This window comes from Anastrepha obliqua, chromosome 3, assembly GCF_027943255.1.
Source record: "Anastrepha obliqua isolate idAnaObli1 chromosome 3, idAnaObli1_1.0, whole genome shotgun sequence".
In the NCBI taxonomy this organism is placed as follows: Eukaryota; Metazoa; Arthropoda; class Insecta; order Diptera; family Tephritidae; genus Anastrepha; species Anastrepha obliqua.
In genome coordinates this window covers 11,516,959-11,539,292 of record NC_072894.1, presented here as the reverse complement: position 1 = coordinate 11,539,292, position 22,334 = coordinate 11,516,959, and the positions used below count along the sequence as shown (strand labels likewise).

The 22,334-nt window shown below is 36.6% G+C and overlaps 1 protein-coding gene across 1 annotated transcript; it reads right to left on the bottom strand.

The window, feature by feature from the left end:
* Window positions 1-8,439: 8,439 nt before the first annotated feature.
* On the bottom strand, window positions 8,440-21,241 carry LOC129240618 (uncharacterized). The gene is made up of 5 exons (XM_054876537.1): window positions 20,891-21,241; window positions 10,596-11,092; window positions 10,246-10,526; window positions 8,817-8,926; window positions 8,440-8,735 (listed from the first exon to the last, which is right to left on the bottom strand). The coding sequence occupies exons 1-5, from the start codon at window positions 21,129-21,131 to the stop codon at window positions 8,542-8,544; spliced, it is 1,323 nt and encodes a 440-aa protein (XP_054732512.1). The 5' UTR covers window positions 21,132-21,241; the 3' UTR covers window positions 8,440-8,541.
* Between the last annotated feature and the right edge of the window lie 1,093 nt (window positions 21,242-22,334).

The following is a 22,334-nucleotide window of genomic DNA, read 5'->3' as shown; positions in this document are numbered from 1 at the left end:
TTAGTATTTTCAAAGTCAAAAAAAGGGTCAAAAAATGGTTTCTCATCTCTGAATATCTGTCATTTTGTCAAATTTTATTTGTCTTTTTGATTTCAGACATCTGTGAGTCACGGAATTCGTGTCACCAGCGATATATCTTTTTTTGGAAGACCGTGTTTTGAAGGCTGGCAACTTTTTGAACGACCCTCGTATGGCCAAAACCCATTTTTTGTTTTTTAACAATGAATCACAAAATAAATACTCCAAACAAAAACAAAAAAAAATCTTTTTACGTCTACGTTTTACACGTTTTTAAAGAAACACTAAAAAAAAACACCATTTCAAATAAGGAAAGGGGGCCTTAATTTAGAAATGTCAGTAAAATGGAATGCCGAAAAGTTGTTGTTGTGTTGTGAATGCGCGACAAACTAATTTGATCTATGTATTTGCCATTCATTACATTCTTTCATTCTTTCGCTTGACAGTTCTAATTCGCCTTGCCTAAAATCTACCGCATTTTAAAATTTCGAATATTTTCAATAAATGGTACTTGTAACTAGTATTGCTAATGTTGTTTAAGTGTTACCAGATGATGAAATGATATCGAGTTTCTTTTACGCCTAAATCATAATCCCATACGCACAACTACGGCAATATTATTGGTGCGCAACTAAGTTCTCGCTGTTTTTTTGATGAAAATAAAACTTTCTTCTGCAAAAATAGTTACAAGCGAATCATTGAAAGTATTGCCCATCGCTGGTTACTACTTTTTCCCATCTTTCTGGTAGATCTCGTATACCGTCGCGGTAAAACTGTTCATCTTTTGAAGCTATCCACGGATCAAGCCATTTTTTGATGTTTTCATATGAATGGAACTGCTGGTCAGCTAGACCATGTGCCATCGATCGGAATAGGTGATAATCGGACGGCGAAATATCTGGAAAATATGTCAGGTGGTGTAGGATTTCCCCTCTTTGTGTTTTTGTGTTTCCAGGCAGGTTTTAACGGATTTGGCAACGTGAGACCGAGCGTAGTCATGCTGTAGAATCACTATTTCATGCCTCTCCGCGTATTGCGGCCGCTTCTCGCGCAGTGCTCGGCTCAATCGCATCAATTGAAGTCAATACCGATCCCCAGTGATGGTTTCGCTTGGTTTTAACACTTCATAATAAATAACACCAACTTCGTCCCACCAAATACATAGCATAACCTTCGCAGTGTGAATATTCAGCCGAGGCGACCACGTAGAAGCATGATTGGGCAGTCCCCATGACTTTATTTTCTTTCTATTGCTGTAATGGATCCAGTTTTCATCACCCTTCACGATGCGATGAAGGAAACCCTTCCTATTTTGCCGCTGGAGCAGTTGTTCACAGGCGAAAAAACGACGTTACGACGTTACGACGTTCAACATCCCTTCGTTTTAACTCATAAGGAACCCAAGTCCCCTGTTTCTGAATCATTACCAAAGACCAACAACAATGTTTTGTACGTTTAATTGTCAAAGCAAAGTAGTGGCAAAGTATTGTAGAAAACAAAGAATGAATTCGCCTTGTTTCATTCTCGGTTGACAGCCACATGGACACGGCGAAAGAAAAAACATGAATCTGCTGATTTACCGAAACCACCGTTCATAGATTCGCCTTGTAAGTAGGCCACCGTGAGCTCGATCCGCGCTGTTACCCATATATACCGCTCGCCCAGCAATCGGCGCACTCTTGCATTGCAAATACGCTATCATATACGATAAATGCTAAATATTCCACTTATGATGTTAGCAAATACGTCAGAGAACAAAACCGTTTACTTGCGTGGTCATCAATAGTTATTCGGCTTGACTTATATAAACTGATTAAACGAAAAAAGAAAAACAAAAATATGTTCATAGCATTCGAATACCCGCATAATGCGTAACGAGCTTTGCATTAGTTCGAGTTTTTGCGAGTGCACTCTCCTCTAATCAGGCGAATGTGTGACATTTTCTACCCTCTACAAAAAGTGAGGGCGGCGAGTGTTGTTCAGCTGATTTTTGTTTACCTGTGCACACAACTGCGTCAAAATATCTGTTTAAAAGCCCGCTCAAATTACGTTATTGCCTTGGTCTTTCCTTCGTTTACTTTGCTCTCTTCATTCTCTCATTTAGTGTGTGTTTGTGTGTATGTATGCGTCTATGTCCCACTTTTGTTTAAACTTGACTTGTGCATTGCAGTACTGAATCGTTAAACAGCCAGTAAAAATCAACTCAGGGCCATGTCGTAATAATTGTTTCATGCTTTAGTCGCCCCGCAATATTTTTCGGTGTGTGTATGCACATTAGGGATATCCTGAGATTGAGTTTTCGAATGATGCCGAAACTGCTCTATCAGCTTTGCGAGTCGATATATTTTTATATTTTGGTTTTTTTTTGAAAATTAATTCCCCACAATTTGGAAGCATTTTTCTGCCGTTAAACGATACCTGATGACTTGCCAAACTTTTTTTTTTCTTTGTTCACTCTTTTTGGGAGCAGAGAGCCTTGACAAGACTCGGTGGTTTCGTTAATTTAACGCCTTCTTACTCCTTGGAGCGCCATCTGTGTTTCACATTTTTCTGCCAGAAGGAACGCACAGATGGTTGAGGATTTCGCTAAATTTGGTGTGTCTGCGCTACTACCGCGTTTGGCCGCTTCCTCTTGCAGGCGTCACTGTTGCAGTGTTTAACTGTGAGTTTTTCTTTGTTTTTGCTTATTTTAGCAGCCACGATGCTGGGAAAGTAGGTAAATTTGGAAAAGTGCGGGGACCGTGCCTTACGTGGGATTCTAACCCACAGCCTCTGGAATGGCAGGCTAGTGCACTTACGCTAGACTACCGAGGCAAACTTTACTGAACATAAATGTCAACATAGTTTGCCATTCTCAGCTGCTAAATCATAGCTATCGATATCGATAGTTTTCATGCAGCTAAAAAACCACCCGATATATGGGTTAATACCTCACAGAAATAAGTATTTGTGCAAGGGTATTTTCAAATGAAAAACTGTAAAGAAGCAAAGAAAGGTTCAACCAATAATTTTAATATATATTTAGGAAAAATAGGAACAAAAAATTACACAATAAATTCAACTTGACTAAACTTATTAAGTTAAAAAAGAACTTAAAATAACTTCATATGAAATAAGTATTATATAAGTGCATTGGCCTTTCTTCATACTTTTTTTCAACGTTTCTATAACTTTCAATTTTCTAATATTTAATATGTTTTCCATTTTGAGAAAGCACATCATTTATACGTTTAGGCATAGAGTCTGTCAAGTTTTGAAGAATGGAACCACCTATCTTATCCCACTCTGCCACTAAAGCACCTTTCAGGTCTTTGATTGTCTGAAAATAGTCGCAAGATTTTTATAAATACGGGCCGACAATATTCCCCAGAGGTCCTCAATTGGGCTTAAATCGGGACTTAGTGCTGGCCAATCCAGAACTGAAATTTTTCTTGACGATAGGAATTGAATTGGTCTGGGGCATTGTCTTGCTGGAAAACCCAGTCGTCTCCGTATATGTTGCTCGCAAACTCAATGAGAACATCTTCTAATATTTCAACATAGAATTTTGCATTGGTTCTTGTCGGATTAAAACAAATTGGAGACTTTCCACAATGTCCGAAAGCGGCGCAAATCATCAAAGACCCGCCAACGTGGTTTCGCTTATTTCGCGTTGGCCGTGGTTGTCTAAGGTCCTGCCAATATTTCTGGCAACCATCTGGACCATCTAAGTTGAACTTTTTTTCGTCCGAAAATACCACGTTTCGGAATTCGTTAGTCCAAAATTTATATTTTCCGGCTTAACAAGCCTTAATGTGTCGTGCTAATAGCCTTTGTACCAGCTCCCGCAAACAATATTTAAGTGTTCCGTCCTCGACCAAAATTTGATGTATTCGCCTATCGCTGACCCTAAGACTTAAATGGTGTTTGATTTCCTTGCAAGACATTTCTTTTTGAGCAGCCAGACGACGAATTTCTCGTTTGCATCTGCTGTCGATATTAGATTACCAGATAGACTCACACAACTATATTATGCTGCTTGTTGTACAGGGTGGGCCAAGTAAGACCTACTAATATTAAGCACAAATAACACAAATAACTTTTGCAGTACTCATTTATTTTGGTTAATTGCTTTTATACATTGAATATATTTTATGGAAATTATGTATGAAATATTACATCAGACAAATATTTTTAACGCGTTTTCCATTACACCACACAATGTTTCTGGTTGAAGGCTCAGTATTTCGTCCCGAGTATTTTGCTTCAGCTGTCTAATAGTCTCTGGTTTATTAAGATACTCTTTGTCTTTTAAATATTAAATATTAGTCAAATCTGGCGAACGAAGTGGCCAAGGGAAATCTGAATTTTTGGAAATCAGATATTCGCCAAAAATTTCACGCAGCAGGTCCATGGTTTGCCTAGCAGTATGCGCAGTTGCTCCATCTTGTTGAAACCACAAAGTAGGATACTGGTCCGCCATTGGCCGCAAAAAGTTTTCAATCAATGTTCTGTAAGAAGCTCCTGAAATCGATTCCGGCGTTTCATTCTCATTTTCGAAAAACATTTAGATGGGTGCAACTGATGTTTTTGTGTTGCACTTGGATTTTCAGAGCCCCACAATCTACAGTTTTGTTTGTTGACATAACCATTTAAATGGAAATGCGCTTCATCCGACATCAAAACATTATTTAAAAAATCAATTTGTGTGGCTAATTGTGTAAGAATAGAAAAACTCGTTAATTTTAAAGCGTTGTGTTGTACTGTAGGGTTCCATAATAAATTTCCAACAAATCAATTATAACCTACTAGCAAACCCGGCCCCCTTCGCTGGGCACACTAAAATAGAATAGATATGGTTTAGAACAGAAAATATATGATTTTCATATTATTTATTTCTTTATTCTTTATTCAAGCGCTTTGGCATAAACAATATTTTTTGTTTTTCTATTTGTTTTTGAGTAAATATAAATATAAATGGAAAATCAGGAAAAAAGAAGATTGTTTTTAAATTTCAAATCAACGCATATGAATAAACAATCGTCTTTTTTCCTGATCATCCATGCATTTTTCGTTTCAATTTATATGTTTTATTAAGCATTGGAGCTTTTTTAACCATTATCCATTTATATTTTTCAAAAAAAACGAAAAAAAATTTTTTTTCCACGAACACATAATTTCATTCGGATTTCACATTAAAATTCTCAAATTTCGTAAGAAATTATTCACTGTTCCAAAATCCACTCGAAAAAAATTCACAAACAATTTTTACATGTTGCACTTACGTTTTTTCCTTATGGCATCAAATCAGAAAGAAATATTGACACATTGTAACTCACACTGTCAATTTGACAGTTCAGTTCCGCCCCAAGCGTTAAAAAAGTAAGCGACATTATGGCTGGTTCAAAAGAACGCTGTACCCGTTGCCAGTGCTCCGAATTACAACCAAACTTTACGAAACCCATTTTCAATACTTACTTAACAATGTGCGTAAGTTTGGTTTAATTCGGTGCAAAGACACGTCGGGTCCACGTTTTGGCATATATTTCGAGACCCTAGTCATCAATAGGTATGGAAATTACCCCGTATTAAAGCACTTATCAACAGCTTTCATTTGATATCCATATTGTATAAACACATTCTAGGGTCCACGTTTTGGTCTCTATCTCGAGACCCTAGTCACGGAGCGGATGGAAATACTCTGAACTAAAGCATTCACCAACAGCTTTCATTTGATACCCATATTGTACATACACAACCAAAGGTTACCCGGGTCCACGTTTTGACCTATATCTCGAGACCCCAGTCACGGAGCGGCATGAAAAATACTCTGTACTAAAGCATTCACCAACAGCTTTCATTTGATACCCATATTGTACATACACGTCCGAAGGTTACCCGGGTCCACGTTTTGACCTATATCTCGAGACCCTATCTACCAATAGGTATTCAAACTATACGGAAATCATCTTCAATACCTACTTAACAATGTGTGTAAATTTGGTTTAATTCGGTTCAAAGACACGGCGGGTCCACGTGTTGGCATATATTTCGAGACCCTAGTCATCAATAAGTATGAAAATTACCCCGTATTAAAGCACTTATCAACAGCTTTCATTTGATATCCATATTGTATAAATACATTCTAGGGTCCACGTTTTGGTCTCTATCTCGAGACCCTAGTCACGGAACGGATGGAAATACTCTGAACTAAAGCATTCACCAACAGCTTCGATTTGATACCCATATTGTACATACACATCCGAAGGTTACCCGGGTCCACGTTTTGACCTATATCTCGAGACCCTATCTACCAATAGGTATCCAAACTATACGGAAACCATCTTCAATACCTACTTAACAATGTGTGTAAGTTTGGTTTAATTCGGTGCAAAGACACGGCGGGTCCACGTTTTGGCATATATTTCCAGACCCTAGTCATCAATAGGTATGGAAATTACCCCGTATTAAATCACTTATCAACAGCTTTCATTTGATACCCATATTGTACATACACAACCAAAGGTTACCCGGGTCCACGTTTTGACCTATATCTCGAGACCCCAGTCACGGAGAGGCATGAAAAATACTCTGTACTAAAGCATTCACCAACAGCTTCAATTTGATATCCATGTTGTACAAACACGTTCTAGGGTCCACGTTTTGGTCTCTATCTCGAGACCCTAGTCACGGAGCGGATGGAAATACTCTGAACTAAAGCATTCACCAACAGCTTTCATTTGATACCCATATTGTACATACACAACCAAAGGTTACCCGGGTCCACGTTTTGACCTATATCTCGAGACCCCAGTCACGGAGCGGCATGAAAAATACTCTGTACTAAAGCATTCACCAACAGCTTTCATTTGATACCCATATTGTACATACACATCCCCAGGTTACCCGGGTCCACGTTTTGACCTATATCTCGAGACCCTATCTACCAATAGGTATTCAAACTATACGGAAATCATCTTCAATACCTACTTAACAATGTGTGTAAATTTGGTTTAATTCGGTTCAAAGACACGGCGGGTCCACGTGTTGGCATATATTTCGAGACCCTAGTCATCAATAAGTATGAAAATTACCCCGTATTAAAGCACTTATCAACAGCTTTCATTTGATATCCATATTGTATAAATACATTCTAGGGTCCACGTTTTGGTCTCTATCTCGAGACCCTAGTCACGGAACGGATGGAAATACTCTGAACTAAAGCATTCACCAACAGCTTCGATTTGATACCCATATTGTACATACACATCCGAAGGTTACCCGGGTCCACGTTTTGACCTATATCTCGAGACCCTATCTACCAATAGGTATCCAAACTATACGGAAACCATCTTCAATACCTACTTAACAATGTGTGTAAGTTTGGTTTAATTCGGTGCAAAGACACGGCGGGTCCACGTTTTGGCATATATTTCCAGACCCTAGTCATCAATAGGTATGAAAATTACCCCGTATTAAATCACTTATCAACAGCTTTCATTTGATACCCATATTGTACATACACAACCAAAGGTTACCCGGGTCCACGTTTTGACCTATATCTCGAGACCCCAGTCACGGAGAGGCATGAAAAATACTCTGTACTAAAGCATTCACCAACAGCTTCAATTTGATATCCATGTTGTACAAACACGTTCTAGGGTCCACGTTTTGGTCTCTATCTCGAGACCCTAGTCACGGAGCGGATGGAAATACTCTGAACTAAAGCATTCACCAACAGCTTCCATTTGATACCCATATTGTACATACACATCCCCAGGTTACCCGGGTCCACGTTTTGACCTATATCTCGAGACCGTATCTACCAATAGGTATCCAAACTATACGGAAACCATCTTCAATACCTCCTTAACAATGTGTGTAAGTTTGGTTTAATTCGGTGCAAAGACACGGCGGGTCCACGTTTTGGCATATATTTCCAGACCCTAGTCATCAATAGGTATGAAAATTACCCCGTATTAAATCACTTATCAACAGCTTTCATTTGATACCCATATTGTACATACACAACCAAAGGTTACCCGGGTCCACGTTTTGACCTATATCTCGAGACCCTAGTCACGAAGCGGCATGAAAAATACTCTGGACTAAAGCATTCGCCAACAACTTCCATTTGATACCCATATTGTACATACACATCCGAAGGTTACCCGGGTCCACGTTTTGACCTATATCTCGAGCCCTATTTCCAAAATAAAATATAATCCATGTTACTCGTGATGTAGCTTCCGAATGGTGAAAGAATTTTTAAAATCGGTCCAGTAGTTTTTGAGCCTATTCATTACAAACAAACAAAGTTTTCCTCTTTATAATATTAGTGTAGACAAAAAGAGAAAAATAAATATGTCAAAAAAAGGTTATTTGTGCTTAACACCCTGTACTTCAGACCCCAAGGAAAGACCAACCGTTTTAGGTGATTTGTGTGCTCATTTACAGTTATTTGCATTTATTCTATTTATGAATTAATTGGTTTATTATATTTTTGAACACATAGAATCAGTCACAACTCGGATTTCTTAGATCTCACATTTCGAAGACGCCACGATTGTTCATAAAAGGCACTACAATTTCCATGTGTTTGCGAAAGCTGGGATTCGTGTACAAGGCATTTCTAAATCGAGCTCCAGCCTCCGTTTCCCCAACAAAACCATCTATAGTAGCATCGCTATTGGACTCCAATAAGGCCGCTGGCATTGCACCCACAGCCGCTGCAAAACCTAGTAAAAGTAATCAAAATAAAACGAAAAAATCAGAAGAATTAATGTCATTTAGATTTTCTCTAAACCCCAGTAACTAACCACACAAGCCGTGCTTTAACATTGCGATATGCATATCTTTCAACGTTGGCGGCTTTTTAGGGTACTTTAAAAGCATCAAGTTCTTCACTAATACGGCGTTTCCACCAAAAGTAAACACCGTGTTTGCAGGAGTTGTGTTTAGGAGAACTGTCAACTGTTTCCACCGAAATGTGTTTGCAAAGTGTATGGTCTTTGGTATGGTAAGCAGATTTATGATACATTATTTTGCGGCGACAGCACAGCGCGATAGCCCAGCGGCTAGCAATGTGGGCTTCCGATCCGAAATCCTTGGTTCGAATCACAAAAAAAATTTTTTTTTTTTATACATTTATTTCATTTTGTTTTATGATATGTTTATGAGCAGATTTTTTTCATGGCAGAAATACACTCGGAGGTTTGCCATTGCCTGCCGAGGGGCGACCGCTATTAGAAAAATGTTTTTATTAATTTTGCTTTCACCGAGATTCGAACCAACGACCTCTCTGTGAATTCCGAATGGTTGCCATGTTTCGATAAGAATGCAATAATAAATGAGGAAAATGAGCAACATTGCCACCACTTAATAATTAAATTAGACGCAAACCCAACAAAACACGCTTTAAATTAGACGCAAACCCACAAAACACGCTTTGAAAGTGAGTTTAGGTATGGAGTTGTGTTTTAATTTTGTATGGGATTTGACAGGAGTTTTGTTTCGTGTTTGCGCTAATACGGCGTTTCCACCAAAAGTAAACACCGTGTTTGCAGGAGTTGTGTTTAGGAGAACTGTCAACTGTTTCCACCGAAATGTGTTTGCAAAGTGTATGGTCTTTGGTATGGTAAGCAGATTTATGATACATTATTTTGCGCCGACAGCACAGCGCGATAGCCCAGCGGCTAGCAATGTGGGCTTCCGATCCGAAATCCTTGGTTCGAATCACAAAAAAATTTTTTTTTTTTATACATTTATTTCATTTTGTTTTATGATATGTTTATGAGCAGATTTTTTTCATGGCAGAAATACACTCGGAGGTTTGCCATTGCCTGCCGAGGGGCGACCGCTATTAGAAAAATGTTTTTATTAATTTTGCTTTCACCGAGATTCGAACCAACGACCTCTCTGTGAATTCCGAATGGTTGCCATGTTTCGATAAGAATGCAATAATAAATGAGGAAAATGAGCAACATTGCCACCACTTAATAATTAAATTAGACGCAAACCCAACAAAACACGCTTTAAATTAGACGCAAACCCACAAAACACGCTTTGAAAGTGAGTTTAGGTATGGAGTTGTGTTTTAATTTTGTATGGGATTTGACAGGTGTTTTGTTTCGTGTTTGCGCTAAGAACACGATAGCGGCAGAGAACACGCTAGCGGCTGCGGTGGAAACTTAGTATAAGAACACGATAGCGGCAGAGAACACGCTAGCGGCTGCGGTGGAAACTTACTATAAGTTATCATGATAGAATTTTATAAAATAATCGAATCGATTAACTTTCAACTCGTAGCGCGTAGATGAGGTTAAGAAGTAATGCAAGTCCTTCGCTGGTGAGCCATAGTTGATCATCTGGTAGTCGACGAGTAGTGCGTCTTCGAGCTTACCCTCGCTGTCATATTTAAACATCATATTGTTGCACCAACAGTCGCCATGGTTCAAAACGTTGAACTCACTTGAATCGTAACCTTCTGTGCGTAATATTTCGCCCACCATCTTATCAAGAGTATTTGTCTACACATACAAAAATGTCATTATAAATATCTAATCTATGCATAAGAAACCAATTAATTGCTCGCTTACCACGCTGTCGATGTAAGCTTCACTTCCCTCTATAGCCTTTACAGACTCAAAAACGTGTGATTTAATTGAAATTATAAAATTTGTAAAAGAATCGCCACCCGCTGCGGCTAACATGCCTTTGTTAAATAACTCCGGGTATAGTCCCTTGGTCTCGACACGCACTGCAGAGGCTGCATGCCATTGCGCCAAACGCTCAAGCACCGCCTGCGTATGCTCCAAATCAAGCCCTTCTAAACGGTTGGCGTTTTTGTAGCCGAGTGGGCGCATGTCTTGCAACAAAATTACGCCAAACTCTGAAGGTGCCTCGATATGGTAACATTTTGCCGAAAAATTTAACTCAATGCCGGACTGTCGGTACAGTTGCTCAAACTCGGGCACAACTTCATGGTACATCCTATACTCGATCTCGAAAATATTATGTTTCCGCATCATATCCTTGTATGCTTCGACTTCTTGGGGTAACTTCAATATGTACGAGAGCGATTTGGGCGTGCCATCTACGATAGAAAATTCATATTAAATTTATGTGTTTATATGTAGATATTAGCTTGGGGAAAAAGAAATCCGTTATTTTTGCGAAAAAATTTTTACGCAAATGGCTTAGAATCGATCTTTAGCTTCTGGGCGATGCTACGACTACTAAGGTGCCGGCCAGCATGGGTCCATGTGTGTTGTTTTAGTGGGTTATATAAAGTTAGAATTTTCAAAAAATCTATTTTGTTTTATTACTTTTTTTTCTTAATGTACATTATTTAAGAAAACACACAGAAAATCTAATATCGTTCCGGTGAATATTTTTGATGATACACTCAAATTTGAGAAGGCGTTTCAGAGTGCTTCAAAGTACAAGGCCTATCCTATGTATGGTAAAGTGCTTTTCAAACTTTAAATGCGTTTTTCTCAAAATGATGTTTTCAAAGCCGGTGACCAACATTACGCGACAATGGCTAAACCGATTAGTCTCAAATTTTAACACGAGCTTCTTAAATATATTTTTTAGTAGTTAATCGAAAATTTTTTCTCACCGATAAATACTTTATTTTTATAAGCAATTTTTTTTTCTATTGTTTCCAAAAAATATTACACCTGTCTATATTAAGAATAAGTAATTTGTTTTAAAGATATTTGGATAGTTAAATGATACTATAAGGCCTTTGCACTTCAGGATTATTTAGAAATATGTAGTAGAGTTGTAAAATATTTACTATAATAATTTAGGTAATTATATAAGCATATTTCTTATTATTATATAGGGTGGGCCATGTAAAATTTGCTTTTTGAATCGGCTATAAAAAAAAACTAATCAAACTTTTTTTTCTATTTCGAAGATTGAACAGTGTCATTTATGAATGAAAAATAATATCGTTCAAATGACTGCCACGACTGGCTTTACAGTAGGCCATTCGATCAACCCAATTTTTAAGCACATTTTCGATTGTTTGGGCTCCAATTTCATGAATGGCAACTTCGATTTCGTGTTTTAAATCATCCATCGTCTCTGGATGGTTTGCATAGCATTTGTCCTTAACGGCTTCCCACAAAAAATAGTCTAACGGGCTTAAACCACAGCTCCGAGGCGGCCAATTGATATCGGAATTTCGGCTGATTATTCGGTTTTCAAAAACGGTAGCCAAAAGTTCGAGTGTAACTTTGGCAGTGTGACAAGTTGCACCGTCCTGTTGAAACCAAATGTCGTCCATGTCATCCTCTTCAATCTTTGGAAACAACTCGTTGAGCATGTCACGGTAACGCTCGCCATTTACTGTAACCGCGGCTCCTCGCTCATTTTCGAAAAAATGGTCCGATGATGCCGCCAGACCAAAAACTGCACCAAACAGTGACTCGTTTGCTTCTCTACAGTAACGTGTGGATTTTCTGAGTCCCAAATCCGACAATTTCGCTTATTGACGTAGCCACTGATGTGAAAATGAGCTTCATCAGAAAAGAAGAAGAAGACTCACCACTTTGGAAATAGGTTTTCAATATTTCTCAATTTTGTTCAAGCATATAGCTTCCCATTTCGTAAATGTCAAGCCTTTAAGTAAATTATGAACACATTTGACATGTCATTTGTGTTACCATTCTCAAAAAAATAGATGGTTCTAAAAGCAAACGCTATATGGCCCATCCTGTATTACAAGAGGTCTGTTGGGGTTCTTCGTTTTCGTCTCTTCTTAGCTGAGGTCCTAGCAGCCAGTACAGTTGTCGAAAACGATTTTTATTTTCGTTTCTTGTTTTTATTATATGGTTCTTCCAGTTTAGTTTAGAGTCAATTGTAATACCTACGTATTTAGCGTTCCTATCAGTAATCGCGTCAGAGTGTCCAATCTTTAATGAGTCTTTGGTTACCTTTCTGTTCGTGTAATTGACTTAAATTGTTTTGTCGGCATTAATTTCTATATTCCATTTTTTGAACCAGTTCAGTGTGTTGTTGAGGTCGTTTTGTAAATTTGTTTGTGCTATTTTCGGGTCGCTATGAGATACAGGGTTGGCCATATTAAACTGACCCATTGAGTAACCCTATAACTTTTTACTGTAATTTGAAATCTAAGGTTTACGTCAACAAGCCAAAGACACTAGGCGCACTTAAGGCCAATATCCGACAGGAAATAGCCGCCATATCGGCCGAGACGCTGGCCAAAACTATGGAAAACGCCGAAAAACGGGCACATTACGCTATACGAGCTAAGGGCGACCACTTGCGCGATATCATATTCAAAAAGTGATGTAAACGAATCTCCTTGAACTAAATTAAATGTTTTTCACAATGAAACACAAAAAAATGTTTCTTTTTCCATATTTTTTTAATAATCACATGGGTCAGTTTAATATGGCCAACCCTGTAGATGCCATTAGTACAGTGTCATCTGCAAACGTCGCAAGCATGCTATTTCCTGAAGACAGTTCCGGTAAATCTGCGGTGTGTAGATAAGATACAGTGTGGGTCTGAATACACTGCCTTGGGGAATTCCTGCGTTCATAGGCTCAATGTATGAACATGCGTTGTTATATTTAATATAAAATTTTCTATCTTGAATGTAACTAACTTTTTAGTCATATGGCAACCAAGATTGGAGTTTGTGCAGTAATCCAGGATGCCATACTTTGTCAAAGGTTTTAACTACGTTGAGATATACAGTCACGCATATTTGTTTATTGTTGAAGTCTTTTTAAATTTTGTGAGTGACTCTGTGCACTTGTTGGATTGTCGAATGTTTTCGCCTAAATCCGAACTGATGTTGGGGAATTAAATTTATTTTTGTTATATTTTTTGATATTGTCGGCAGTAGACTTATTGGTCGGTACGACGATACACACGTCGCGTCTTTATTGGGCTTTGGGATCGCAATGATTTCAGCAATTTTCAATGTCTTTGGGAAGTATTTGAACTTAATAGCAGCATCATCCTGAGATGAGGTCATATCCAGGGGATTTGCTGTTTTCCAATGTCGAAATTAATTGCTTCATCACTGTTAGTGTGGTTTTTTTTGATGATTTGCTCGTCTTTATTGCTCATTGTATGAGTCAAATCGAATTTGGTGTTATTTTCATTTTGAATTATATTTTTTAAATGTTGAGCTAAATATGTCGCTTTTTCCGATGATGTTCGGGCCCATTGTCCGATTGTAGTTCTTATTGGTGTATCTGTTTGGTTTTTTAATTCCAGAGTATCCACTTCAGAGTCAGTCACCGTAAAACGTCTTTTTTGAGAGGAGCTCCCGGAGATGAGCTGTAGTTCCGTGCCAAATAAATATTTTTACTAATACTAAGTCAGTTGAATGATAACATAATATGTGTAGAAATTTTTAGATCAATAAATTTAAGGGTTTCTCAGAAAAAAATTCTGGAAAATTCGCTTTTTTCGGCCTTCTATCTGTATATAAGCCCTTAAGCGCATATGTTTCCGCGCTTGCAGCAAAAAAACGCACATCGACAATTGTCTATAATCCATAAAATCACTTGGCATCACTCACTGATCAACAAATGAAGTAAATTACAAACTAAAAAACGAAAGCTGTAAAAAATGTTTTTAACCCTCCGTTGTACACCCGGTTCTGGCTCGACCTTTTTTGACTTTGTACGTGAATTTAACATATTTGTTTTATAGCTTACGACTTGTGCTTCTAGGTAGCATCCTAAAATTAAATTTTATATCGATATATGTATGAATACAACTATTTTAACAGGATCCTTGAACAGGACGAAAAAAAGGATGTAAAAAGTTGCACTTTTGGTTGTACACTTCGGGTCTGGTTGGACTCCTATACAAAATGTATGGCAACATATAGTCAGCGTCAAAATAAAGTGTACACCACATATTGTTAAGATTTTACTACTTATTTTCAAATTTCAATTTTTTTTTTTTTAAGTATAGTTCAACTACAACAAAAGCCATATAAACTAAAGTTTCGAACTTTGTATTAAACTTGTAAAAATTCGAAAATTTTCAACAGAATTTCAGACTTTTTACTTGGAATTTTTAGAAAAATTTCGGTTATCTAGTTCTATAGATCATTCAATTTTTGTATAATAAAGTGCAAATTTTATGTTCTTTTGAAATTACACTGATTTTTGACAATTTTTTCATTTCGGCATTTTCTCTATTCGGCACAATTTTCTTATATGGAAAAAAACGTCCTATACCGTCAGCAGAAAAAATTGTCAAAAATCAACGCAATTTTTGAACTGCTTGAATTTTGTATTTAGTACACCAAAAATCATTAATCTACAAAACTGCGTACCTGAAATTTTTCTATAAATTCCTAGTAAAAATTGTGAATGTAAAGTAAAAATTGTGAAATTTTGCTGAACATTTGCAGAATTTTTATAAATTTTGTGTTAAGTTCGAAACCTTAGTTTATATGGGTTTTATTTTAGTACGAACCATATTTTTATAAACAAATATGTAATTGAAATTATAAAATAAGAAAACAAATATTCAAAACTTAACAATATCTGGTGTACACTTTATTTTAACGCTGACGGTATGTGACTATTTTACCTGCTTTTGTTTTTTTTTTTTTCACGGTAAAGGTTAGACTATCTTTAACGACCATTTAGCTCATATGTATATGTATATGCATGTGTTTACACGCACACATGTGTGCGTTCATATATAAACCGGTTTTTGTCTCGTTTGTTCTTTCTATGCACAGAGAACGTTCAGAGAACGTTAATGTAGTTCACCACAGACATATTTTCCACCAAAACTTAACAGAAATATACTCAACTGGTCAAATTAAACAGCTGTTGAGTAAAATTCGTTTGTATGAAGGAAGAAAGAATGTCACGCTGTAGGCTAGCCACAGGCACTTTATCATTGAAAACAAATGCATATGCTAATGCTGAAAACATTCGTCGCTCACTGTTTTCAGCATAAGTTCAATAGTGACTTAGAAAGAGCAAACTATCCAAAAATAGTGTATATATGTACATATATTATGTCTGTCTAAGGCATATTCTGTTAAAACTTTGTTTGTCCTTCAACCAAATCAAAATCCTCTATAGAAAACGCTTCATTACCAGGCACACAGGAAGATGGCATATGCAAATTTAAATATGTGCATTTATATACATATACGTATATATATGTATATGATGTGTGTATATGTATATGTGGACTTACCACAGCAAGAAAATATTACGGTAAAACTTCTCAAAAAACTCGACTTGACAAAAATTCAAGGTTTACCAAATATTGGCAAATAATTCTACGCGAAATATTTCAATATTGATTATTTTCGAATGGTCGAGAAAATTGGCATATGGACGGCTTGTTTAATGAATGAAAGTACTTTGCTCTTCGAACTATGAGCTCGAATTTATCAATGAATCTTTTGATGATGAGTTTTTGTTGTAAAGTACAGTAGTTGAAACCGTTCGGCGCTGCCGCGACTATATCAGACTGTTCAGCACTATGAAAACTAGAATGACGGCCGCTACGACTGCGCCTATTAAACCATTTTGTTCTTGTATTCGCTAGGCATAGAATTTTAGCTTTGGACGACATACGCATGTAGAAGGCATAAAGTGATTGACCTGTGTGTGCGGTTATATGTACGTGCATATGTGTATATTAATAAGCATTGTTGTGCTAGAAGTTCAGAATACAAATATGTATGTATGTACGTACATAGGCTAGGGCATCACGTGTGCATACGAACATACAAATATGTACATGCATATGCAAAATATATTTGTTTTAGCATTTGTTAGGAAGGAATTCGATCTTTAGGATATTTACTCTCTAATTATTGCATGAAATATATAGTTTGTCAAAAAAATCTTTGCATATGAAAATAAAAAAGAAAAAATCAAAAGATGCATTAGACTTTAATTGAAATAACAACTTTTTTTATTTTTATTTTTAACAATGTTTTACAAAAACATGTTTTCCAATGTGTTAAATAAAAAAAAATTTCTAAGGCCATAATAATATAGTAATATATGTATACTAAAACATAAAAACAGTTCAATTTCTCTGCTGTCAAAAAAGTGTTTGCACAGTTGGTTGAAAATCAAGTTTCGTGGAATTTTTGGTCTTTTGGGGTTAATATTTTGTATGTCCTTCTTGGGCATCAATTACCGCTTGAAGACGACTTCGCATTGATTTTATTAGTTTCGGAATATCATATTCCAATAGTATTTTTTCCCCACTCTTCTCTGATGAATCTTATTAATTCCGTTTTATTAGTTGGCGATCTTTTTCCTACTTTTCTTTTTAAATGAACCCACAAACTTTAGATTGGGTTAATGTCGGGGCTTTGGGCGGGAGTATCAATAACTTTGGTGCAGTTGTAGAGTAACCAGGACCTGCATAAATAAGATTTATGTTTGGGATCATTATCTTGATAATATTTGTATTTGAATTTGTTCGAATTTCCGGGTCAACAAAGCCGAACGTTTTAATGCTGGAAGTCAATTCGTTTTTTAAAATATCGAGATATACTTCCTTGGTAATTTTTTCGTCCAAAATTTTGATTTCACCCACTGCCATTGTTGATATACAACCCAAACCATTAATGACAGTTTTCCAATCTTTACGGTAGGAATAATATTTTTGTTTTGTAGTGCTGTGAGAGGCTTACGCCAAACTCCCTGGGGTCCATCATAGTATTAGAGCATCATTTTCATCTCATCTGAGAAAATAACGTCATCCCAGTACTCTGTGGGAAGTGATATGTATGTGCTCAGTGGCACATCGCAATCTTTTAATCATTAATCTACATTAATTGTGCTGATAACAGGGATTTTTTTCTAGCCAATCTTCAATAATATTTGTGTTTTTGCAACACTTTTCGAACAATTCCATGAGAAACTCTTAACCCGTAGTCTTTTTCCACTTGAAAAGCTAATCCTCTTGTACTGATTTGCGGGCTAAACCTAAAATTATAAATTTTTCTTTACTATGCAAAGATATTCTTGATGCGTCGTGAGAATTGAAAATTTTTCAAGATTGAAAATTTTCATCAAATTTGTATAGTTTTAAATTTACTAAAACGCACACAAAAAAACGTGAGGTCGTTTTATAATGTAATTTGTTTAAATTCTTCTTTTTAAACTAAATCAACAAACATTAAAGTCACTTTGATATTAAATGTTGGCGCATATAATTCAAATATACGTGCATATATATGTATGTATCCTTGATTATACATTTAAGTTTGTTTGAAAATATAAATTCAATAAAATTACGTTTATCAAGGGAACATAAACAAAAACTGTGCAGAGCCAATATACTAAAGAGAGAATTCGCTGTAATCAGCTCTGTTAAAAGTTTCACCACACGCCGGCGCACATAGGGGTATTTGAGCAATCTAAGGGGCCAAAAGTATTTTTTGGGTTTAACGTGTGCTAATGGATGTTTCTGAATAAAACCAACTAAAATAATGAACTTAAAACATTTATTGAATGAGATATAATCTGAGAATGAAGAAAGATTTACAAGATCAAACATAAAAAAATATAAACAATTAAAAAAACCATCCAATCAAATGGTATTATCTAGATTTTCTTTATCGCTACGTGAAGAAAATTCTAGGTTTGGATCGGCAGGCATGAGCATTTCCAGGCATGCCTCGAAATTAACATCTATTGTTTTATCCAAATTGTTGAAATCCTTTGAGGTTGTGCCGCAAATGTAGCAACGGCTGGTTGATGTGGTTCCTGTGGCAGCATTACAGACCTTTCCGTCAACCATTGTCATTATAAATTCGTGTTTCACTGAATAATGTTTGCCACTCAAGTCAAATTCTGTTGCAACCAGACTGTTTATCTGATTATTGACGTGATTAATTTCTTGCTCCGTTACATCAGTAGTCCCTTTGATAAATTTGAATCTTATAGGCTGACAAAATCGAGGAGAAGATGGTGTTGGATTTTCCCATATAGTCTTTTCCATGTTTTGGCCGCATACTAATTTTACAGGAACAAAGCAGCTTTGAAAAATGTACGTATCTGAATCCGTATCATTTTCAATTTTTTGTTTGAACTGGGTCAGTTGGGACCCGTCGCAACCCTATTTACAAATTAATTTAAGGGTCTCACATTCTTGGACCTTCAATGTTGTTAGTACCTCTTCCAGGTAGTCCGATAATCGTCTAACGGTAAGGTCGAACAAAGGTTGCAATTCGGCTTCCGCACCTGTACTATTTACAGTGCAAGATTCTGGTGGCGGATAACACTTCTTTTTTTCTTTTTGTAAAAGACTATAACAAGGAAAGAATTTCTTATTTGTTCTTCTTATTGTCTCGTATTGGTCTCGTGCTAGATCTGCATCGATGAACATTTGCATTGCTTCCTGGACAGATAAGGGGTAAATTTTATCTTTTGATGACTTTGTTCGATAATAGGCCTTTTTATATTTGGTTGCGCGAGTTGGCGAAGTAATGATTTCTTTTAGCACATTCGAAGCATCTCGTTTTGCTGACTTTCTTAGTTCTACTTGCGCAGCATGCACGATAAGGTTTTGATCAAAATAAGAGCGCGTTTCCTCAGTTTTTCTTCTTTTACTTCTTTCGCTCAGATCTCCAAAAGATTTACTCGGTCGTCCTGTTCGATTTGAAGGACTGTCAGCAACAACGGGAATGGTGAAGGTTCCGTTCAGCCAAGATTCATTACTTTTTAGGAATACCGCTTCTTTATAATGAGCTTTAGTCCATCGATTTTTAAATTCTGATTTGAAATGTGCAAAATTGCTTTTCAACATCTCAATTTGATTGTCAGAGAATCCTTTAATAGACATAAACTGATCTTTCAAGAAATTTAGCCTTGCCTCTATGTTGGGTTAATTTTCATTGTTCATGAGGTCAAACAAGTATTTTCTAGTCACAATCCTCATTCCCGATGTTCCCATTAAACCTACAACAAATAAATATTTCGCTTAATCCCTTGTAATGGAAAAGACCTTTTTCATAAAATTTTACCAACAACATTCAAAGTACTAAAATACCGTTTATCCGGACTTATCCGGATCAAATTCTTTGATGAATTGTCAAAACAAGGTACATACTAAACAATTACAATCGAATCTTAACCGGATCTATCTCGATAGTATTACTTATTGACTAACAAATATTATTTTAAGAAAAAAAATTTAGTTTGAGAAGGTGTGCACTTATAGGGTTGAAAAGTTAACTTTAATACTTGAAAATTATAAAGATTCTAATTGATTTCATTCATTACTAACCTGATGCTTCAGAATCCATAACTCTTTACTCCACTGTTGAACACAAAAACATAAAATTTCACTTTTAAAGTTTGGGTTTTGCAAGAGTGCCGAGAACAGATAACGTACACGAGGTGATACGATCGAATTCCGACTGCCGTTATCGTATGTCAAATGCTTGTAGGGTGCGCGGGAGGGTCTGGCTTTTGTTCTCGGAAGGGTCAGGTACCTCAGGAAGTCATTTTTGTAAATGTATTTATTGTTTTGTTAAATGGACTTTTGACCCCGTAGATCTTTCAAATACCTGTATGTGCGGCGGTGGTTAGGCTTCATTACAATTCACACTATTCGTAGCCCGTGAGACTTCTCTGTTGAGACTTCTCTATACATTAACGTTCTCTGAGCTGTGAATGCAAAAACGAGCAACAAAGAGAGAACGAATTGCTGTTTATAAAAATGAAGACGCACAGCCAAATTACTCAAATCAACTGCTAACACGCGTCGCAACTTATATGTATGTATGTATAATAAAGTACTCAGCTATTTGAGATTCACATTTTGAATTTGATTACACAAAAATATGTGTTTTCACTGTAATTTTTCTCATTTAAAACTGACTGTTACTGACCTACTAATTCAATATCTATATGAACACGTAGTATTATTGTGACATAGTTTTCGCCAGGTGCTAGCGCTGGCTTGGTTTCGAAACATTTGATACTTTTATAATTTGCAACGGTATCTTTAAGCAATTTTTCAAATAGTTCCGCCGTTAGCCACTTGGGGTTTTCGAAATTTTGTACTGGCGCGTCATTTTTTGCTTCTGGTGCGGTTTGCGATTTTTCGTTATGTTCTACAGTTGAAGGCATCACTTTGTTTTTATGCACTGTAACTTAGTTTGAAGAATATTTTATTATTTAATATATTTTTCACCGTTTAAGCCGTTCAGAGACTCGACCGATTTCGTGCGCTCAACTGCTGTGAGTATAGTACGCTCTGACGCCGTTTGTGGCGAATGTCTGTTTATATGTAACTACATATTGTAGGTGCCATACATGTATGTACGTGTGTGTGAGAGTACACACTCTTGAATACATATTTGATTGCACAGAAAGTTTCGCTCTCGAATTTCACAACACTTCCCAATCAAATGGAGATAGGCGATTTCATGAAATTTGTTAACGAGTAAACGCAGAAAAATACTTTGTTGTGTTTTGCTTTTTAGCTGCACATTTATGAGTTTCTACGTATGGATGATATGAATTTCAAAATTTGGTAAAATAGCGGCATAATTAAAAAAAAAATTGCTTTTTACTGTGTGACAAACGAACGGTATCACTCGGCTGGGTTAACATTTTCACTTACTTTGCAGTGCCACCAACTGGTAGTTGTCATAAAACATTGTATTTATTTCCACAATAATGGATCGTTTTGATTTTTTGGTACAGGGTGGCTGATGAATTATGCTACATTAAGAAACTCAAATAACTTTTTTTTTAGTGTATGGAATTCATTTATGTTTTTTTCAAGTTGAAGGTCATTAAATTTTATTAAATGTAGCTTAACTAGTTTTAAAAATAATTGAATTTAAATGCCCCCCATGCTCGTTGACACAAGTGCGGCATCTTAGTAAAAAGTTGTTCATTGCTGCTTTGAGAGTTGCGACAGGAATAGCCGCAATTGTTGCCCGAATGGATTGTTTTAGTTTATCCAAATTTGTTGGCTTTGTTTTATAAACTTCTTGTTTACATAAACCCCACAAGAAAAAGTCAGGTGCAGTAAGGTCAGGCAACCTGGGGGGCCAACGAAATTCGAAGTTTCTTGAAATCAGTTTATTTGGAAATTTTCATCGCAACTCTGTCATAACAGTCTGGGCTATGTGAGACGTTGCCCCATCTTGTTGAAACCACACAGAGTTGAAAGGAATTCTCTTTCGGCGTAGTTCTGGATAGAAAAATTCTTTCAGCATTTTCAAATAACGGTCTCCAGTAACCGTAACGGTGTGACCATTTTCTTCAAAAAAATAAGGCCCGACAATACAGCGTGAAGAAACCGCACACCACACTGTCACG

Bases quoted from the DNA above. Each gene is read 5' to 3' on its own strand.
- LOC129240618 (XM_054876537.1), bottom strand. From the start codon at position 21,131: ATGCCTTCAACTGTAGAACATAACGAAAAATCGCAAACCGCACCAGAA. The intron at 11,093-20,890 runs GTCAGTAACAGT...TTTCTATCGTAG, and splicing joins TATAGATATTGAATTAGTAG to ATGGCACGCCCAAATCGCTC. The intron at 10,527-10,595 runs GTAAGCGAGCAA...TTGTATGTGTAG, and splicing joins AAGCTTACATCGACAGCGTG to ACAAATACTCTTGATAAGAT.